The sequence below is a fragment of the Pavona decussata genome, unplaced genomic scaffold, assembly GCF_977016875.1.
Source record: "Pavona decussata unplaced genomic scaffold, jaPavDecu1.1 SCAFFOLD_85, whole genome shotgun sequence".
Lineage (NCBI taxonomy): Eukaryota > Metazoa > Cnidaria > Anthozoa > Scleractinia > Agariciidae > Pavona > Pavona decussata.
The window spans coordinates 353,236-375,000 of record NW_028145503.1 but is presented as its reverse complement, the minus strand read 5'-3'; the positions used below and the strand labels follow the sequence as shown (position 1 = coordinate 375,000).

Genomic DNA, 21,765 nt, shown 5'->3' with positions numbered 1-21,765 from the left:
TCCCATTTCGCCGAAGAATCAAAATTACCCAGAATGCAAGTCCCTATTGACCTCAAGGTGTCAAAAACATCTCTTGGGAATCATTTTTAAGTACAAACAATGCCCTAAGCAAATTTTTTAGTTTTGACACAAAAGTGCAGAAAGGTGACTTTATCCTTTGTGGGCTATTTCTTTGTCCCCTGTCCCTTGGGAGGCCTAAAAAGTGTCCTGGAGGATGTTTTCGGACACACTGAATTGATTGACACCTTTTTCAGGAATTTTTTTTGGGCCAAAAAATCGACTTTTTACCTCTGTGGGGGTACGGGCAATTTTGCGAAATAAAGGGTGAAAAGTCGGCAATAACTATCTATGAAGGTATAGTTGAATTATGCAAGGTCGCATACCTGTTCTATTTGTTGATCTTTATTCACCTCCACAAAACACACTAAAACAGTCTGTAATAGCCACTTTGAAAATGAGTGATGGGCTGGGTCGAGAGTAACCGCCCAAGTATTTGTGGGATTGTTTGGGTGGGGGGGGGGGGGGGGGACGCTGAATGCGATGATAACAGCTAACGGCCCCCAAACCTTCCAACAATCGCTTGGGCAGCTACTCTCGACCCAGGCTATCACTCTTTCTCAAAGTGAGCTATAAATATAATTTGACAAAAAAAAAAAAGGAAAGAAAGAAAAAAGTGTTAATGTAACGGAGACGGGGAGAAAAAAAATTTAACTTAGAACACTTAGCCCTTAACATACAAAGATTGTTAAATTATTGCTTTTTGAAGAGAGATTTGTTTTGAAAAGGAAAGCAAAAGAAAAACAAAATATATATTATATTACATAAACACACATGCATAAATCTAGATCCTCAGGAAAAAAATATTTATATTTAAAAATAAGGGTGATAAGAGCAAAATAATTATACTTTAAGTCTATTTTAATATTGAGAGAAGTACAAGTTCAAAAGAGCTTTCTGTTCTGTTGACTTTTCAATGAAGATGTAACAATTTCTTCAGTAATGACTGTAAAGATCATAAAAGCATCAATGCTAGACCTACGCTGTATTTGAAAACAAAGTCTAAAATTGTGAGACAAACAGCACAATTTTCTCAGACCTGTAGTTTGTACTGGCTGAATGGTAATGTGATGCATAATCATTATGTTAACTTGTTAAATTGAAATGTTTTTAGCTTACACTTGGAAGTGAACTTTGCTTGCATTTCTGATTTCAAGAATAAATTACTCAGAAAAAATAATGTTACTGTGTAAATGATTACATTAAAGTCTGAATTATCACTTATGCCCTCTTCCGCAAAGCTCCTCATTTAGTTGACAAAGGACACAGCTAATGCAGAGAGAGGTTTATAATTTGTTAAGTTCTGTCCACAGTTGACCTATACATAAAAAATTATCCAAACATGACTTGTCATGATGATTTCTCAACCAGTGGGTTGGCTAAATAATCCAAACATAAATAATAATTATTATAAATATTGTAACAATGATTTCTCAACAGGTTAGCATGGGTTAGCTCAGTTACAACTGTTACAATATTTGTGGTGTGACTCCAGTAAGGCGACCCTCAATGTGCTACTCTTAGTCAAATGCATTGTGTGCAACAGCACACTCAAACAGCACAAGCATAGACAACAATAATTATTCAGTAATATATAATGGAACAGGAAGTTTTCTTTAATTTTTTCTTTCCGAAATAAACTTGCTGTAATTTCCTTCGCATAGATCAATTTTATCGATGAAAAAATTTCGGTTACAAATGCTCTGGTAAAGATCAGCCTTAACCACACAAACATCCTCAAATGTTGCTGGATCTACACTACAAAAACTACCGTCCTTGGCAAGCAGGAGATTAACAATGCTACCGTCTGGCTCCCAAGAACGGAAATTATCATCAAACATGATATGGTGCACTGAATCATCATCGGGGTCGATTAGCAAGGGCTTAGCTGCTAATGAATTAAAGCTTTGTAATTTCCACCACTCATAGTCGTCAACAAACAACTTGATGTCATTTGTTTGACTAAAATATTTGTAGATATCCAATAACTTGGATAACTTCAGGTGATCTTCAGGGCATTTTAGAGTGATCATTTCATTGCTTGATCTGAGTATTTCTCCTGTAGTGGGGTTCACTTCATGCATTGGATAGTTCACAGGAAGACCACTCGCATGAACTTCCTGTGGGTGTTTGGCCTTCGCATGCCTCCCCATAAGGAAATCGCGCGTCGCTTGCAACACAACATGACCATCCCCACCAAAAGTACGGAAAACAATGGCAAACTCCCTTTCACTTTCGAAAAGGTGATCTAAAAGCTTGTAAAACGATGGCACAATATTGTGATGTGGTACTCCTTCCTTGTCTCGGAATGAAGGTAATGGCGTGCCACTGCCACTACTTATGTCCCCAGGGAATTCCAATGCGCCAATCATTTGGTCATAGAATCGCCTAAATGGCTTTCCAATCTCTTCTTCGGTGAATCTCCGAACGCACGCTTTAAACTCACTTCTTGGCTTCCCTCTGTATTTTGCTTTGGCAAATTTATAATACGAGACAGAGTTGTTTTCAGGTGGTTTTACAGATATTTTGGCATCACTCTTCCACTCTCCTGCCTCGTCCACTTTGCCCCAAGCTACATCGGTGAGGTACTCGTTCAAAGTCTCTTCTGGGGTCACGGACTTCGTGATGGAATCACTGATGAAAACTGTGCCATTTACGTCCAAGTGTAATACAAGCTTTCGACTCTTTGTCCCGGTTAGCATTGTGTTCATCGTCACGACAAACTATTAAATTCAAAAGGAGAAATTTAAGTTAGTTACCCCCTCACAACAGAATCGCGTTATCCCCTTAGTCATTCAAAACTTAAAATATCGAGGAATATTAAACTTACACTGCTTACAGAAGACAAGAGTTGAGTTTTGACTTCAATTCAATGGCAGGATGCGCGCGAAACCCCAGTCAGATTTCTGAGAGAGCGGCGTCCGCCATTTTATATCATTTGGCTAAGTACTCTATGTAAGAACCAGTTTAATGTCCTTGGGGTTTACAGGCGGCCATTTAGCCTGTGGGGGACCCTGGCTGTTATTTTTTTGTTTTGCTTTGTTTTTGCCTTTTATTGTACTTTCGTATCGTCCACATTGTTTATTTTCTGTCTGGTGTTATTGCTTTTTCAATTGATAGTATTTGCTTTAAAATTTTATTCTGCTTTCCGAGAACTTTACCGGAAATTTCGACCTTTTCCCTAGCCAGGTCTTTCTTTTTTTTTTAATGAACGTGACATCGGAAGACGCCGTGGTCTGCTGAGGCAGGCCATTACTGAGCTCAACAAATCTTGGTCTTTGGATTGCCATGTGAATATTCAAGATGAACAAATCTACATTTCTCTAACTTGTGGGAGAGAAAATAAAGTCACCCTTTTTAATTTTGCGATTATACTTTTGCTGTCAGTGTGAATTATGCAGTTGAAAGTGAACCGTGAAAACAAATTAAATCAAACTGTTTTGTTGTTGTTGTTGTTGTTGGTTTGTTTTTTAAGTGGCGTCGAAGACTACAAAGAGCAGTGATTTAACAAACATCAGCTCCAACAAATGCCTAACTTTGAAACTGATTTTTTTATTCCTTCCCTAACCACGAAATCACCAGATTAATTTCCAGTGAGCATTGACCCTTAATACCCACACTATTGCAGACGTGATTTGAGAGCTAGTAAAACTTCCGCTTTTTCGGCAAAAAAGTGGAAGTTTAATGCTCTTAGCTAACTACTCTTTCTCATGTTAATTGTTTATTAGTGAAAAAAAGTAAGCTTATCACGTACGTCAAATAGGGTGTGACCAGGAAGACCTGCGGAAACCGTCTGAAGCACTGCGGAAATTTAATCTTACAGTTTGATTGTTTACAGGAGCCCATTTGTTTATCAATTGTTGTTTCGCGGAAACATAAGCAAGTTACGGAGAAATTTATTTCCGGACCTGATGTCGAAACCTTTTGACGTAAGTAAGAGAAAAAACGCCCCCTGAACAACCCCCGGAAGTCAATAAACAGCGTAAAGTGATGTAAATCACACGCCCTAATTTGGATGCAACGGCCATATTAGGGGATGTGTCACGGTCTGAAGGTCGCGGCAAAGTGAAGTCAGCGCTCAATTTGAGTCACGGAGCAGAAGCATGCCCACGATCGTTTGTTCCTGGAAATTCGTGAGGAGTATATAGGCAAGGTGATGCTGGAAGATAAAGTTCTTCAAGACAGGATATAGCAGTTGAGGTTTTCGGTGTTAAACTGCGAAGCAAGTATGGGATTTATCCGTGTAAAGTTGATAGAAGTCGAACCGGTGGCCGGGTGGTTGAAAGACACTCAGCCGCTCGATCCTTACTGTGCTGTTCACATAAAAGAAGCGGTGATGTCCGCGAATCATGGGATTTCTTTGGTACAGAAGAAAAAGACGATTTATCCAGAATGGAATAAGTGCTTTGATACACATCTTTACGAGGGCCGCGTAATAACAATCGTGGTTTTACAAAAATCGAACGGAAAAGTTGTAGCAGATGTATCAATTGGAGTGCAGTTCTTGGTTGATCAATGCAAACGAGATGCACACGGATTTTCCAGCGTTTGGGTAAGTTTTTGTACTAATTTTCACTGGTACATATTTTTGTTACAAAATATTTTAAATATTGGTTTCAGAAGAGTAAAAAGCTATAAATATTCGTGTTTCAAATGCGTGTCAACCTTCAAACGATTCACAATATTATAATTAATAAATATCTATGACGATGAAGCTTGTTAGTAAATACACTCATTTTAAATTCATCACATTTTCATTTTCTATCCTTCGCTGGTAAACTTGATTTCTCAGCTTATTGAGAATTAGAACGGGGAGACTTGAGGTTTCAATGTATAGCGTTTGAGAGAGGGATTAGCTTGTAAACAAAAGGGAAAAATAATTTAATTGCAACGGCCTGCAAGATTTGCATACATAAATCAAACAAGATTCGTTTGTTTATTGCTTCTATTTTGGCGACAGCGCAGCAAGCGACAAAAACCTTCTAGGAAAGAATGTTTTCTTTGCAACATTTCATACCTTACCTGTTAAATCACGCATTTTTTAAATAAAAGCCTATTTGATATATTTTCCGCTTTCCCCTTGCATGGCGACTAATTGAAGCAGCGAGACGGAGTACATTGCAATCGGCGTTTAAAAATTGAAAAGCTCAACAGTGTCTTTTAATTAGGTACATTACATTTCCATTAAACTTACAGTAGATATGTATGATTGTATTGTAAAATTTAAAATGAGCGCAGTTCAGATTACAATTGAAACATGAAAGCAGAATATCAGTTTTCACTAAAATGTTTGTGTTTTGCCGGCCGGTTGATGATTATAAAAATGATACAGATTTTTTTAGGTGAATCACAAAACTAAATGTGCTTATAATAAATATTAAAAGCAAATGTTAATTAATATGTCGATGGATCCAAAATCGTTATCAAGATTAAAAGATTGTTGGTCAGTAATGATTTTGGATACATTGAAGGATTGATTATTTACATTGCTTGTAAGAAGGCTTGATGGGATACAGCTGTGTACACGTCATTTCACATGCCAAAGCTTGGATGCATCTGCCAGCTGAATGAATCCGAATTTCTGTTCTAGACCACTTGTACGACACACCACAAGTGTAAATGAGGCATAAAACCAGGCAAACCAGATATAAAACTTGCAAAAAACATAAATTATTTGTTTTATCGTGAAATCTTGTGCAGTATATTTGCATGCACGCAACATTCATTTTGTGAATATCTGTTCAGTGAATTGCTGTAAATACGAAAATGTTTTTTTTTTATTATAACATAAGATCTGCGTGATAGCTTTTTGTCATACTGCCAGAGATGCTAAAGAATGTAATGAGCTTTTCAAGGAAGTAGTACAAATGGTAGTTTTCAGATATACATATAAAGTGGTACCAAAAATGCACCAATCACAGGCGACCATGGTGATATAAATGGTGGGACGTAACCAGTCGACCTCATCACCTGACGAAGACTAGCAGTAACCAGTCGAAGATGTCACGATTTACGTCTCAAAGTTACTACATCATGAGACAAACGATAATACACTTATTGTTATTGTATCTACCGCGATGAACAACAACAACCTCTTTCTCGACATATACAGTACAGTTGTGGTTTGTGTTCAAATTCAAATTTTGTCTTCTCATTATATATAATAATATCATATTTTGATCACATTTTGGGTCATAATGTTGTTTTGATCATAACACCCAGTTTTTAGTAGATTTGCCAACCTTATTGAAATCTGCACCAGTCAAGATCACTCAGAGCATCAGTTTACCTCAGGCATTAAAGGACGGTGCTTATTAATACCGAAGTATTTTTGTGCGGCTTATGACTATGCGGGAAAAACTTATCTTAGCAAGGCCTCTTGGAATCCAAAAAGAAAACTGGGGGTAACCAGGCATTTTTCAGAGATAATTAAATAATAATATCTCTAAAAAGCACCAAAATATAAAGTAATGTATGGGATTTTTTTCCTAAATTGAAGTTTAATTATCTCTGAAAAATGCATGGTTACCCGTAATTTTCTTTTGAGATACCAAAAGCATTTGCTAAGTTCTGCTTTCTCCCTATAGTTTTAAACCGCGCAAAATTATCCCTGTATTAGTAGGCACCACCCATAGGAAACCTGAGTATCTTCGAGATGCGCAAAACGTGTACACAGTAACAATAGAAGGCGAAATTTGCGTCTTTCTAATCTGAGCCATTTTGAAACATAAACAAGTAGTCTGTACGTGAAGAATAATGCTGTTTACTGTTTTCAAATATCTCTTTTTGTTCCAGAGATATTCAAGTTTTTAAAATATGCAAATTAGCCAAGTGATGACATCATAAAAGATATCTCAGCCAATTTGTATCAGAAATGCTCGATTCTTTACGGTTACATTGTTCTAGGTGCGCTCCATAATATGAGCTTGTCAGTTTTGTTACCATGGCAACATACTGGGTTCCAGTCCTCCCTGATACTTAAGGCTTTGCTGGCCACCTTTGGCATTCTTTTTTTGATATTTGCTAATGGTGCATGATCCAGATAGCGTATAAATATGTTAGGTCGAGTCTGTGACCTTGTTAAATGTTTTTCAAGCTGAAAATCACTAAAATATTGAAATCAGGTTGGAGGGGACTGGAAAAGAGTGAGTTGCCATGGAAACGAATCTTTTTATAGCTGTAGGTGTATTGCCTTTAGAACTATTAGCCTGCCAGGTTTCAATGGTCTCTGCTGTAAATTGACTGAGATAGCTCTATTTATATACTTGATGTTATATTGAGTTGAGAATATGACGTTATCAGTCCTCTCATTTACATAGTTAACACATTTTTCAAACGTGAATATCTCCTGAACCAATGCAGATATTTAAAAACGGTAAACGGTGTTTTTAATCTTTCCTAGAATTCTATGTGATAAACCTTAAAATTCAAGAGGTAAAAATTTGAGAGAATGGAACGATTTCCATTCTCTTGTGCTTGTGCTACATGCTTGCGTTGTTGCGTCGTACGTGTAAACCGGGACGACGCAAGCATGAGCACAAGCGCAAGGAAATAAAACGGAAAAACAGTGACAGGTTTTCAGCGTACATTCTAGTTACTCATGCGTTGCCATTTGCAAAATGGCGGCAGCAAAATTTATGCTTCTGCGCTTGCGTATGTCATCTTATGCTTATGCTTATCGCATGTGTAAACATCCTTGTGCTTATGCTTGTGCTTATGCTTATGCTTGCGTCGTACGTGTAAACCAGGCCTAAGCCCGAGTGTCAACATGAATATTCTCCTTACTGTTCTCCATATACTGCTTATATGGTATTAGTTGGGAGAATTGATTTAAAAGCACTCGCCTGCAGCTCGTGGTTCCACTTGAGTTTTGAACGTTTTTTGACATCATTTTAAGGGCTATAAGAGTATAGACCATAGAAAACTGCCGTCGATTTGTTAATTATTCTCATGATCTATCTGTTTGAACAAGTAGAGATCAGTAGTACATGTGCAAGGAAAATAAGATGCTGGTGACTACATGTATTGGGACATTATGCCCACACAATACTACAAGATTTGCTTTGTATGGAAATCTAGTCGGAGACAAAAAGGATAACCAGCTTCTTCAAACAAGTTTTTCAGTACTGTACACTTTCCCACAAAATTGATGTTTTTTCCCAAAATCCAGCACAATTTCCAGTTTTTTCCCTGCACCCTATCAAGCCTGCTTAAATGGTTTAACACATTTGTAGCAGACCTGCCCACACTTTGCCACACTTTCCTTAAAACGCACACTTTCCTAAAAAACCCACGCTTTTCTTTAAAACGGACTGGGGAGAAGTTATTAAAATATCAAGAAAATTCACCTTGGGTGGTCATGTTCTTAATTCTCATGACTTCAGGGATAGGCATGGTCATTGCAAGGAGAAATTTGATGCTGATCACTGTTAGGGCTTAAGAAACATGAGTTTCTTGGACCCTCCTGAAATGTAATCATTTGCGCACTAAAAACTGAGGCACTTTCCTTTAAGGACGGTGCCTACTATTGCTGCTGCGCATACGTTCTGCGCATCTCGAGATACTCAGGTTTCCTATAGGTGGTGCCTACTAATACAGGAATATTTTTGCGTGGTTTAAAACTATACGGAGAAAGCAGAACTTAGCAAATGCTTTTGGTATCTCATAAGAAAATTGGGGGTAACCATGCATTTTTCAGAGATAATTAAGCTTCGATTTAGGAAAAAATCCCATACATTGCTTTATATTTTGGCGGTTTTTAGAGATGTTATTGCTTAGTTATTTCTGAAAAATGCATGGTTACCCCCAATTTTCTTTTTGGATTCCAATAGCCCTTGCTAAGATCTGCTTTTCCCGCATAGTCATAAACCACACAAAAATACTTCGGTATTGGTAGGCACCGTCCTTAAGTGAAAACCATGCAATTCACAGATTTTATCCTTTTATTAATTTCTTGTTTTTTTTTTTATTTTTTTTATTAGTTGGATCTTCAACCCACCGGTAGACTACTAGTACAAGTTAGACATTTTACTGAAGTAATAGGTAAGCTAGACTACTTGGTGATTTTAGTTGAATTTTGTACACATTTGTTTGGAGGACATTCCATTTTGCTTCCAACACAAGAAATAGCTTTTCAGTAGCTTTCATTTGTCTATGAATCGTTTCACTTTAGAATGTTATCCAGAGGCTTAAGACTTGCATGCACGTACATATAGAACCACCTTCTACAGCATACAGTTTAGGTAAAAGTAACAGTGACATGGGAGAATTATTAATGGATCAATAAAAGTGTTCCTTTGAATACCAGTATAGGCACTCTCAAAAGTTAGGTCCAATTATAGGACTATAGCCCTGTTGATGACATGTACTTGTATGCTCTTAAAAAACAGCCAGCATGAGGCTATTACAATTCATAATAATAATATTTATTCACATGTACAGATGACCCCACAAAAGAAGGCAAACCCCACGAGAATCACAGTGGTCTCACTGGCCGACGGGGTGCCATGCGAAAACAGAAATGTCACATAATAAGGGGACACAGATTTGTTGCCAGGTTCTTCCGACAACCGGTGTTCTGTTCCGTCTGTACAGAATTCATGTGGTGAGTTAATAATATAAGATAAATATAAATTAAAGCTGTTTTACAGATGCCAACACCCGACCATCTCCTCTCCATGTCTAAGATAAATCTTTATATTACTGTACCATAATGAAACTGAAATGAAATTAAGGGGAAAAAAAGATTATAAAAAAAATCAGTGTCTGGTCAACAGTTAAGGTCTGTAAGGGGTATTGAATGGTCCCATTTAATTTAAAAGTGCTTGCAAAATTTTATCCTTTGCTTGAATTGCTCGCAAAAATTACACGGGTGCTCGCTTGCTCGTGCTCGCAAAATTTTTGCAACTGCTCGCATGCTCGCATTCTCGTTAACGTGTGCTCAATTGCTCGAAATTTCGTTAATCCTCCTTTGTATTTATTTTTTATACATAAATAAATGAAAAATCAGTTATAATATGGTTAAAACAAAAAGGTTGAAACATCCTTACCTCTGGCTTCAGTCTTTCTTTAACAGTTCAGCCTGTAACTGCTGTTGTGTTTTGGAGGTGTCAGCCAGATTATTAGCTATTACTTGGCGCAAAACTCGCTGCTCGCCATCTGTATTTTTCTCAAGTGCTCGCTGCTCGCAAGAAAAATTTGACAACTGCTCGAGCTCGCAAAAATAAACACACTGCTCGCATGCTCGCAAATTCTCGCAAAGACCATTCGATACCCCTTCTATTAGGTGCCCTACCACTGAGCTGTGGTGGACTCGTGGAGAGCATGACCATATGAATAAGAAATTGTATGATAAACTACAGTGTATATCCAAATGTGACACATGTTCTGCAAGAACTGGAAGACTAAAACAAACTTCTTTCTTGTTCAGGGGATTTGGAAAACAAGGATATCAGTGCACAGGTGAGTGTCAATCACTCATTAATCTTGGTTGATATTCACAATAATTTATTATTTGTAAATAAGTGTGTGTTAAATATTTACTTCTATTATTTATTTATTTGATAAATAAGCATTCTACACATAAAATATCATGTTATTATATTAATGATGATAATATTGATGGCTTTCATAGTCCTGCTGTAACATAGCCAGTTAAAATTGGCAGTGCAAATGTGTATAATCAGTTGTGAACGCAGCTCTTCAACTCAAATACATCTCTAAACCAAAACAAGACTTTCACTAACATTTAAAATGAGATCTGTAAGGTTAAATTTCATTTCGTTGATCTTGGCAGTTTGTACAATGGTTTGTCACAAAAGATGCCATGAAATAATCCTTAGCAATTGCCCTGGAACACAGAATGTGGCTGAGGAGACTAAGGTATTGTAAATTACATTATTTTGTTTAAATGTCATGAAGTCATTCAGTGTATCTTTTAAGCTTACACTGTAGGTATCAGCTTGCAAGCTCTTTCTACTGTGTGCCATATTCTTATTGTCTTAGTGGCAAGATTTTTTTTTTATTATAAACATATTGACACATTATTTCCACTTAGGATAGTTTTCAACTTGGCCCTCCGTGGGTTTCATGGATTCACTTAGCACTTTTAATTGACACACAATACAGACTGAATTCAACTTAATTCACTAATCCATCATTTGTGTCATTAGCGCTAGTGGCACAACATTTATTTGAACCATTCACATGCAGTCACAGTGTCACAATTTATCATTATCATCATTATCACCCACGACTTGCTTCCATGATTTGGAAATTCAAGATGGTGGCCTCATATGCATGAACAACAACTGTTAATGGAACACTTGGCCATAAAAAAAAAAACGCTTGCACTGCAGACTATAATAAAACAGCCACAATACAAGACAATCCTGAAATTTTTAAGGCAATTAGTTGTGGAAGTACAGAGTTGCAAGTTAAAAGCACTAATTGCCAAATTAAAACTGCCTGGCATAGCAAGACAGTGTGTGTTTTTTTTTTTAATTTAATATGTTTTATGGAGGCATTTAGTGACACAGTTTCTAAATTGCTTTTATTAATTTCTTTTTACAAACACATCTACAGAAAATGAAAGAAAGATTCAAGATTGACATGCCACACAAATTCAAGGAAACAACTTTCTTTAGTCCGACATTCTGTGATCACTGTGGATCTATGCTCTATGGATTGTACAAACAAGGCTTAAAATGCCAAGGTAGGTTTTCATGTAAATTCCTTCAGACCTTCACTCTGCACATGCATACACTGTAAGTAATAATAAAGAAATGTATGAAGAATGTTTCATCCAATTTCCAAACACCACAAAGTGATGCAAAAATATCTGTTGGGGGAAATTGATTTTAAATTTGACGTCAGACGCAATAGTAGTTTTCATTCTTATCTTACTCGTAGAAGTAATGATTTACACCTTCCTCGCGTGCGTACCAATTGGGGCAAGCAAACTTTTATTTATCAAGCCTCTAAGGACTGGAACAGCTTAGACAATGACTTTGAAAACATCAAATCATTGTCCCTTTTTAAGGCAAAGCTTAAAAGTTTGTGAATGATGATTTTTTAGCTATTTTTAAATTCGTTTGATCTTGTGAAATAATTTTTAGGTAATTTTATTTTTTATTTCATTTTTAATTTGCAGGGCCCCACTGAAAACCGCCAAGGCGAGTGGGCTCCCTGGATAAATATTATTATTATTATTATTATTATTATTAAAAAATTTTTTAACCAGCTTCAAGGTGTTTGGAAATAATATTATTGCCACGATGAAACACTCTTATTCATGTGACAAAACCGTCCAACACCACTTGACAAAGATTCCATGAGGGAATCAACAGCTTGTGTTTGAACATAAATTTTTGATCCTGAAAACAAAACTTTTTGTTGACTCTTTCAAGTGTTAAAAAAAGCTTCTCAGACCATTTATAATTCTTTGTAAAAGTTCAAAACAAAAATTGAGTAAATTTCATGGTAATTTTAGATCACACGTAAGTTGTATAATTTACCAAGCAAATACATTACCGTGAAGTTTATTTTTTGTACCAGTGATGCGCTGCCCTTGTTCAATGTATTCTAAATTTCCTTTTTGTAGACTGCAATATGAATTGCCACAAAAAGTGTAAAGCTGTTGTTCCTAACCTTTGTGGAGTAAATCAAAAGCTGTTAGCGGAGGCCATGGCAAATGCTAAGGTGAGCATTCCACCCTGCACAGTGTTCCAGATAAGGGAGGGCCACCGCAGGTCAAAACCCTGAGAAGTAGGCTTTCTGACCCAGCAAATTGAATGGTAAACTTTTGGTTATCTATTGGTTAGGGCGCCGGACTCGTACCACCACTTCGATTTGTTAAGCGGTAGCCCCGTTTTCAAATCCAAGGCCACGCTTTGTAAATAGCCAACTGATTGCTTCCCAGCAGTTGGGATTTTTAAGATATGTTATGTTCGGTTTGTTTATTTATTTCACTGATTTATAGTGTCCCCAATTAGCGCTACATGTACTTCGACACAAGTAAAGTTATTTAAAGTTATCTCTATCTATTGACCCCTCAAAATTCTTCATTAACTTCCTGGGCCCAGTTGCTCGAAGCATGGTTAGCGCTAACCCGGGTTAAATGCCATGACAACCTATAGGTTTTAATACCTCTTAACCAATGGTTAGCGCTAAGCATGCTTCGAGCAACTCAGCCCTGACTTTGAAAGTTACATGTATCTGGAACTCTGGATTTATATTGTAATAAACATCAAGAAATGTCAGAAATGTTTAAAAAAATACTTTTTGGGTATATAACCCTTCTTCAGTGCGGAAGAAAACCATGCAAGAAAACAATTGCAAGTGTCGCGCATTACCTACGAACTTTTCTGTACACTATCTACATGACGATTATAGAACAAACAAAACTCTGTCGATACATTTAATGTATATTTCTGCTCATAAATTCAGTAGCTTTTATGAGAAGATAGCAGTCTTTCTTGGACAATCCTAGTTTCTCTCTGTGTGCAGAGCTACTTAGTTACATTGTTTTTTCGTAGAGCTTCTTAAGTCTGGAAAAATTTGCCGCACGAGGCGATACTTACTTAGTGCCTACATGTACGTTTAAATCCGCTGCTACAAAGGCCATTCCTCGCTTAGTATCACACTGCTGCACCATCAAGTTGTAATACACACTGTAGCACATGCCGTCACCAGTATTTAATGCACAGTGAAAAATACCGCTATTGACAAATTGATGTCTTCATGCAAAAAAAAAAAAGCAAACGTGGTCATCTTATGAAGAAAAGTTTGAAAAATTGTCGGAAAAGCTTTTGCTGTAAGTCAAATCGTCGGAAACTTTTAAAAATCTAAGGAAGCGCTTTGGTTAAACTTTTGAAAATTCCTTTGGAAGCCTTTTGAAAAAAATTTCAGTAACCATTTGGAACACCTTCATGAAATCTTTGAAGCAACCTTTTGGAAAAACCGTTGGAAAACCTCACGAAAAAACCTTTTGTTTACAATTCTATAGGATGATATCAGGAAGCGTAAAATTAGCGAAGGACAGAAACCCGGTATGGCAGGAAAAGGCAAATCCTCTCCAACGAGTAAAACAGACGAGGAGAGCGACGATGATGATGATGATGTTGGAGTTTATGAGGCATTGTGGGATGCCATTTCTCCTCCGCTTCCTCAACGGACCAGTAGCATTCAAGGAAAAGACGTCCGGAGGATTCAACAACGGCTCTATCACATTGATGATTTTAATTTACTGAAAGTGCTTGGCAAGGGCAGTTTTGGCAAGGTATTGTTTTTGGAATATTCTGTTTTGTAGCGCTTGTGCTGTGTATTGTGTTGATGGAGGACGAAATGAAAGCTATTGAGCTGGATTTTGAATGGTACTGTTGATATGTTGTACAAGGTGGTTCTTTTTTTTTTTTCTTTGAGTCTGTGGATGAAATCCTAAAGTGCCACCATTTAAATGATACTGGGCAGTACTTTCTTGTGGTGCTGTTTATTACATATATGCTGTACAAGGTGGTTCTTACTTTTGAGCATCTGGATAAAATCCTATAGTGTGACTATTCAAATGAAAGCTACTGAGCAGTACTTTCCTGTGGTGCTGTTTGTTATGCTGTACAAGACGGTTCTTACTTTTGAGCCTGTGGATGAGAACCCTAATTTGTGACCATTCAAATGAAAGCTACAAAGCAGTACTTTCCTGTGGTGCTGTTTATTGTGATGTGCAAGGTGCTTCTAACGTTTGAGTCTGTGGACGAAATCCTAAAGTGTGACCATTCAAATGAAAGCTACTGAGCAGTACTTTCCTGTGGTGCTGTTTATTATACTGTACAAGGTGGTTCTAACTTTTTGAGTCTGTGAGTCAGATTCTTAACGTGTGACATGTACAATGTACATGTACGTTCAGGTAAAGGCTGTTGATCAATACTTTCATTCCGCACCGACACAAATGAATTGGATCTCTAATAGCACGTAAAAACCACTGAATATTTGGGCTTTCCAAAGAAACAAAGTCATGCTATGATCTCTTCCTTAAGGTTCTTCTCTGCGAGCTGAAGGAAACCAAGAAAGCTTTTGCCATCAAAGCGCTCAAGAAAGATGTAGTTTTGGAAGACGACGATGTAGAGTGTACAATGGTGGAGCGAAGAGTCCTGGCTTTAGCCACAAGACATCCTTTCTTAACTCATCTGCATTCAGCATTCCAGTCTCAGGTAGGGAGATCTGATAGTTTCACGTGCGCCTTGAACAGTAAATCGTTTACATTATACATAAATTTATTCTCCACCTCCATATAGCCCTACAGGTCGAATAACGCTTAAAACGAGTACAGATATGCTGCGATATTCTCACAGTTATTTGTACTGTAAGTAAGTAAATGTCTATTTAATGAGGGTATAGCACTTAATTGCAGACAGCTCACGAACCTGTGCCCTCCAAATTAAAAAAAAAACTGGTTTGAAGGTTACATCCCGTACAGCGAAAAAACCGGTTTGCTAACGTGCGCTCATCCTTTTTCAGTTTTTCTTATAGTTTTATGTGTTACTGATTACAGAAGGTTAAGTTGTTGGTTTTTTTTGTTGTTGTTGTTTTGTATTTTACTATTTTACCTATTATAGACTTACAATACAACACTTACTGTAAAAACAACACTATTACAATTTCTAACACTACTGTATAGAGAACAAAAATGCCTAATAGCAATATTTTAATTATGATACAGAAGGTTAAGTTGGTTAATAAATCTCGTACTACTTATTTCGATGTGTTTATCTAAAGAATTTTTAGCTTCAAAATCACCTGTTCAATATCGCTTGCATTGATAGAGCTGAAATCGTGTTTTTGTTGTTGTTGTTCTCTTGTAATTCTCTTCCAAGTAGACAAAATGGTGCCGAAAAGGATACGCCACGCGAGAGTTGCGATTAATTACGATATACAGTCAACTTCCTTTATTTCGTACACCCCCGGGACTACGAGTTAGAGTCCTTAATAACGAGATTCCGTAATAACGGGAACTTATTTCAGTCAAACGTCTGTAAATTATTTTTTGCCGGGGATTTAGCTGCTGTCTGTATTATCGGGGTGTACGTAGCCTGCGAGCAAGCTCTCTTGGGGGCTTGCTCGCAGGCTAGGGTGTACGTAATAGTTAAGTGCCCACAAGGCGAGAGTTGACTGTACATGTAAGACTCAGTCTATCAATCTATAGATTGAGATTCATGGCCGTAGCATCATCTCCACTCAACTAAACTGTTTAAATGTTAGGAGTAGTCCATTTCTCTTTAATTCAGTGGTTGTGTTTTGTGTTCGTTTATCAGGATCACCTGTTTTTCGTGATGGAGTACCTTGGAGGGGGCGACTTGATGTTCCACATACAAACAGTTGGGAAGTTTGACGAGCCACGATCCAGGTATGAGATTACAATAAGAACGTTACACAACCACGATGGTAACTCCGACGAAAACACAACTTAGAAATCAATGTTCAGGTTATGTGATCTACTTTGAGATTACCCCAACCCGTTTGGCTTGTTCATGGAACGCGTGGGTCTACTCAACTGGGAATTTTCTGGAGAAAACGGACAACGAAATTACGTTCCATTTGCACAAAATTTCGAATTCTGCTGTTCGCACCAACAGGGAACATTAAAGTCTGTTAAAAATTGCTTCCGACAAAACCGTACCAACTCGCCGCTATTGCACGAGGTAGAATCAAAACTGTCTACGCTACTTAAAGTGCATATGAAGTGAAAAATGATTTATACCTATTTGAAAGTCCTTTCAAAAAGAATAAGAATGGCGTTTTTTTTTTTTTTGAATGTCTTCTCTCGTTCCAGAGATATTCAAGTTTTTGTTAAAAAACTGATGACGTCACAAATCGTCTCAGTACAAAGATAAGTCACAAAATCAAGAAAATGTCGAGAAATATTGGAATGATGCTCCGTGTTGAGTGACTTCTTTAATTGTTCTTGTTGTCTCCTACAGGTTCTATGCAGCTGAGATTGTTTGTGGGTTGGAGTTCTTACACGGCCGAGGAATTATTTACAGGTAAATGTCAATAGGGAGAAAATTGATGCACCAACACAGTGTCAAAAATTAACAACAACAAGCGCTCAGTATTAATCAATGAAAGACCGTCGCAGTTATGTACGCAACTTAAGCAACTACTCAGTTTCATAAATTTTATTCCCTTTCAAGCGCTCAGTATGGTGGAGAATTAAAAGGAAGTTTCAATTTTGTTAAATACGCGTGATTATCCGTACCCTGGTCCCAGCTCCTTTGCTCCTCAAACAGAATTGAGCAGCTCGTTATCGCCGCTTCACGGCTCAATTTTGTTTGAGGACAAAGACAAAAACCTCTAAGACCACAGGCAGCGCAAGCTCGCGTCACTAGAGAGCGTGACGATGACGTTTGAGTGCAAGCGGTATTGCGTTACAGGCGACATTTTTAAAGCCGGGCTATGTGCGAAGGCTTCCAGTCTCATACACTGCTTATACTATTCTCATTTAACAGAGATTTAAAACTCGACAACGTTCTGCTGGATTCCGAAGGCCACATTAAACTGGCAGACTTTGGCATGTGCAAGGAAGGAATCCTAGAGACTAAGAAGGCGACCACATTCTGTGGAACACCGGATTACATTGCACCTGAGGTACGTTTGCAGGGAATACTAGTCGAGTCCCCCACAACAAATTTGTGCATAGTCATGGTAACTCAGTTGCCGACAACAAACAGGCTCGTTTGTAGTTTAGAATTACAATTGCGCGCATGGCCGCCAGCGCCAAGTGAGGCGTACCAATGCCGGCAGTTCTCACCGGAAGCACTCTCGGTGATTCCAGTTCCTTGCTTTCACTTTATAAAATAACATTTAACAACTGCGCACTCTATTGGTAACCAGGTTGAAAGCTGTACCTCGTAATTATTTGAGACAGACTAAATTTCTCTTGGGTTATTGTGTAAATTGAAGTTCTTAATTATCGTTTTCAGATTTTGAAGGGATGGAGATATGACGCGTCCGCTGATTGGTGGTCTTTTGGTGTTCTTGTATACGAGATGCTGATTGGCCAGGTAATGCTCGAGGAGAGACTCCCTCTTTTCTTTCCCATCAACCCCGCGTCCTAACGTTGCAACAATTAAGAGAGGCAACTGGGGACGAGTCAGATGTAAAAACGTGGTCAACTTAAAAGTGTATTAAATCATGGAAAGGTAGACTTGTAAACAATTTGAAAGTGCGTTTGAATGAAACTTTGATTCCGGAAAAATCTTATACAATTGAAATAAAACTTGCGCCTCGCTACCAAAAGAAATCCCTGTCAGCATTTAAGCTTATTGAACTGGCCCCGGTTGTTCAAAGAGCGGATAACTCTATCTAGTGGATAAAATGTACTCCAACCAATACATTTTTGCCGCTAGATAGCGTCTTATCCGCTGGATAAAGCTATCCGCTCTTTGAATAACTGGGGCCAGATCTCCAAACTGTCAGATCGACAACTGTGGGCGCAAAAGTTTGGCCAAAGCACCTTCAAACCACTAATCAAGCCACGTTTGATAGACTGAACTGTCGGTGGTAAAAATCCAACTTGCTGGGTTGATCCTTTTGGTGAAAGTCTTATCTGTGTTTGTTTTTCGTCATCAGTCTCCGTTTGCGGGTGAAGACGAAGAGGACTTGTTTGATTCCATCTGCCGTGACAAAGTTCATTATCCAAAGTGGATATCAAGCAATGCTGAAGACTGCTTGTCCCAGGTGAGTAACGCAACCGAGATCAAAGGTATAACGCAGTTTCCTTTCCTCTGGTACCGTTTATTATGGTGGGACCAGTTGGTTCTAATTTTTTGAATCTGTGGATGAAGTCCCGCAAAGTGCGACTACTGAAATGAAAGCTACTGAGCGGTACTTTCCTGTGGTGCTGTTTGTTATGCTGTGCTATGCGGTTCTAATGTTTGAATCTGTGGATGAAATTCCAAAGTGTGACCATTCAGATGAAAGCTACTGAGCAGTACTTTTCTGTGGTGCTGTTTGTTATGCTGTACTATGTGTTTCTAATGTTTGAATCTGTGGATGAAATCCCAAAGTGTGACCATTCAAACGAAAGCTACTGAGCAGTACTTTCCTGTGGTGCTGTTTATTGTGCTCTACAAGGTTGTTCTGGTTTGTGAATCTTTCTTTTGTTTTGTGCTACTTAGTTAGTTGTGCGTTATACGCCAGTTAGCTGCCCGTGGCAGTGAGCAACTCGAAAGCTTAAGCTCCTTTGGTCATTGCGCACATTTTACCTTTGATGATTTATGTAATTTAATGTTGTCTTTATGTTACTTTTGTGACGTATTGTAATTTCCTTTTCTTGTTAACTATTGAAATTGTGCATAAATAAAAAAACTCTGAAAATCTGAATCTGATGGAATCCTAAAGTGTGACCATCAAAATGAAAGCTACTGAGCTATACTTTCCTGCGGTGCTGTTTATTATGCTGTACAAGGTGGTTCTTACTTTTTAGTCTGTTGAAATTGATGAAATCCTAAAGTGTGATCATTCAAGTGTGAGGAGTTCCGTTCTGCGGCCTCGTGTTTTATATAAAATTTTAATAACTGACTTTAGGACCTTTTCCAGCTTTATTTTGAACGTAAAAAGATTGGATTTTATTAGATAAGATTTTTTTATAATACGTTTCTCGTTTTATCACAGTTGTTCGAAAGATCACCAGTGGAAAGGCTTGGTTACAAAGGCGGTTCAAACCCTAACATCCGCGACCACAAGTTTTTTGAGCGCATAGATTGGACAAAGCTTGAGCAGAGAAGGGTAAACCCGCCATTCAAACCGTTAGTGGTGAGTAAACTTTACAGAAAAAGAACACTTATTGAAGAATGGAAGGAAACTTTTTGAGAACGCATGCTAAGATTTAAATGTTTGCGTGCGTTTAAACGTTAGAGGTGCGAAGGGCAGCTACTTAACCTACGAATTAGCCATAATAGCTGTTTGTTCGAGTCCTAGTAACTGCCGTCTTTCTTGTCCGTTCGTCAGGCAACGTTTCTTTGCATTTTCTCTTCCTACCTATATTGAGTAGCGGTGAACCGTAAGCGGGGTAGGGGAGGGGTCGCTGCGTTCCTAAGCTTAGTTATCGGCAACACTTTTCGTTAAGAGGCGTGTTCGACTTGTGCATATGTCACCAGGTTTAAGCACGCACTTCCCTCTCCTTCCCAATCCATCCACCCCCTGTAGCGGCGAAACGTGCTGCCTGGTGATGTCAAGCGTGCAAAATACGCTATCAATTTCAACCCGGGTATATTCAAGCTTCGCATACGTTTGCTGTGATCATCTCGATGTTTGATTCAATAATCAATTGTACCCAATTATCTTATTTCTTTCCATAGAAATCTGATCATGACACCAATAACTTTGATCCGGATTTCACCATGGACGTACCGCAGTTCACGCCAACAGACAAGGACTTGCTTCAATCTATGGACCAGGGACAGTTCCGGGGATTCTCATTTGTGAATCCGTACTTTGGAACCCAACATTGAACAGTTCGTATCGTGCGACAGTTTGTCTCGAAAAATAAATCGAATTCCACTTCGGAAAGGTGTAGCTGATTCATAAAATGAAGTTTTATGTTTTAAATTTTTAATTATGTAGTTAGCATTGTGGTTGTAAATTTTCTAGCGGATAATTAGGTTCGTTTTGTCTTGTAAAGAGTGACTCAATGATCAACCACACGGAATTCAAAGAGAGTCTTTTAGCCGATGATCTTCCCACAGTTGACTTAATGTAAATGTATTGATATAATAAAGAGAAGGTAGATGTTAGTCACCCTTGGGTAGAAAGATCGTAAGCATTATTATACAACATTCTTTTACCAATTCTTTTTACCAATTCCTTCGAAAAACGGAAATGCCTTTTGCGTAGGTTAAGAATTTTATAAAATACAGTTTAGTTTTAACTTTTATATTTTTCCCAATCTTTTACGTTTTCTTTAGGTAGTAAGCACGTATGAAGTATTTCTTCAGAAGTGATGTAGCACTTTTATTTGTACATATAAATTATTTGCACGACATTTTTGGTCTGATACAAATAAATGTGGCGAAAATATCTCGTGGTGATTATTACGTTTCGTAGTCTGTAAAAGCAGCTATTTCGAAGTCTGCTCAGTTTTCTCTTCCCCGACCTCCGTCGTTGTTTCAGAATATTAAATCCGTGCCGTCTCGCAACTTCCCCAACCCATTAGAGTTACAATAACATATAACCAATTCCTGCATTTGAAACCAGATAGATGTCTTCCTTGGCACCGCTTTCATGTTTTCCCGCGCTTTGCACCGCTTACATCTTTTCCCGCGCTTGGCAGTTGACACCGCTTACATTTTCCCGCGCTTTACACTGCTTACAAGTTTCCCCGGTCACTTCAGTTTTCTGCGCTTGGTACTGCTTACATATTTTCCCGCGTTTGGCACCGGTTTATGATGCTTTGCAGAATTTATTGATTTTGACAGCTAGACTTAACAATCTTTATAATTTCAAGCAACCTGCCGATAAATAACGGATTTCAAAGTAAAGCTAAAGTTTTGCTCGAGCTTCCAGTTGGGGTGAAAACATTCTCGACCCCAGAGCATCTCGGCTTGGCTACATGCGCAAAAGGGAACAGCTCTGGGGTTGAGGGCAGGCCTTGAAAACAACGAATCACGCATGCGCAATGTGTGATGCTTAGCTTCTTCGTTAATGCCAGGCTCT

The 21,765-nt window shown here is 38.1% G+C and overlaps 2 protein-coding genes across 3 annotated transcripts; one reads left to right on the top strand and one right to left on the bottom strand.

Moving 5' to 3' along the window:
* Window positions 1-382: 382 nt before the first annotated feature.
* Window positions 383-3,013, bottom strand: LOC146475129 (uncharacterized). The gene is made up of 2 exons (XM_085116187.1): window positions 2,897-3,013; window positions 383-2,780 (listed from the first exon to the last, which is right to left on the bottom strand). The coding sequence occupies exon 2, from the start codon at window positions 2,766-2,768 to the stop codon at window positions 1,674-1,676; it is 1,095 nt and encodes a 364-aa protein (XP_084972313.1). The 5' UTR covers window positions 2,769-2,780; window positions 2,897-3,013; the 3' UTR covers window positions 383-1,673.
* A 1,094-nt stretch (window positions 3,014-4,107) lies between these two features.
* LOC146475128 (protein kinase C delta type-like) lies at window positions 4,108-21,129 on the top strand. Of its 2 annotated transcripts, XM_085116162.1 has the most exons (16): window positions 4,113-4,609; window positions 9,039-9,099; window positions 9,499-9,661; window positions 10,487-10,518; window positions 10,853-10,938; window positions 11,641-11,770; window positions 12,659-12,756; window positions 14,063-14,335; window positions 15,090-15,263; window positions 16,365-16,456; window positions 17,031-17,093; window positions 17,559-17,697; window positions 18,033-18,113; window positions 18,682-18,789; window positions 19,726-19,866; window positions 20,412-21,129. In XM_085116162.1, exons 1-16 carry the CDS (start codon window positions 4,286-4,288, stop codon window positions 20,562-20,564), a joined length of 2,118 nt encoding a protein of 705 aa, XP_084972288.1. In that variant the 5' UTR covers window positions 4,113-4,285; the 3' UTR covers window positions 20,565-21,129. The 2 variants fall into 2 exon arrangements, with proteins under 2 accessions (XP_084972289.1, XP_084972288.1); XM_085116163.1 differs by lacking the exons at window positions 19,726-19,866; window positions 20,412-21,129 and adding an exon at window positions 18,935-18,998 and having other exon boundaries at window positions 4,108-4,609; window positions 18,682-18,824.
* Window positions 21,130-21,765: the final 636 nt, after the last annotated feature.

Coding starts and splice junctions, on each gene's coding strand:
- LOC146475129 (XM_085116187.1), bottom strand. CDS start 2,768: ATGAACACAATGCTAACCGGGACAAAGAGTCGAAAGCTTGTATTACAC.
- LOC146475128 (XM_085116162.1), top strand. CDS start 4,286: ATGGGATTTATCCGTGTAAAGTTGATAGAAGTCGAACCGGTGGCCGGG. Junction 12,757..14,062: donor AGGCCATGGCAAATGCTAAG/GTGAGCATTCCA, acceptor ACAATTCTATAG/GATGATATCAGGAAGCGTAA. Junction 17,094..17,558: donor GGCCGAGGAATTATTTACAG/GTAAATGTCAAT, acceptor CTCATTTAACAG/AGATTTAAAACTCGACAACG.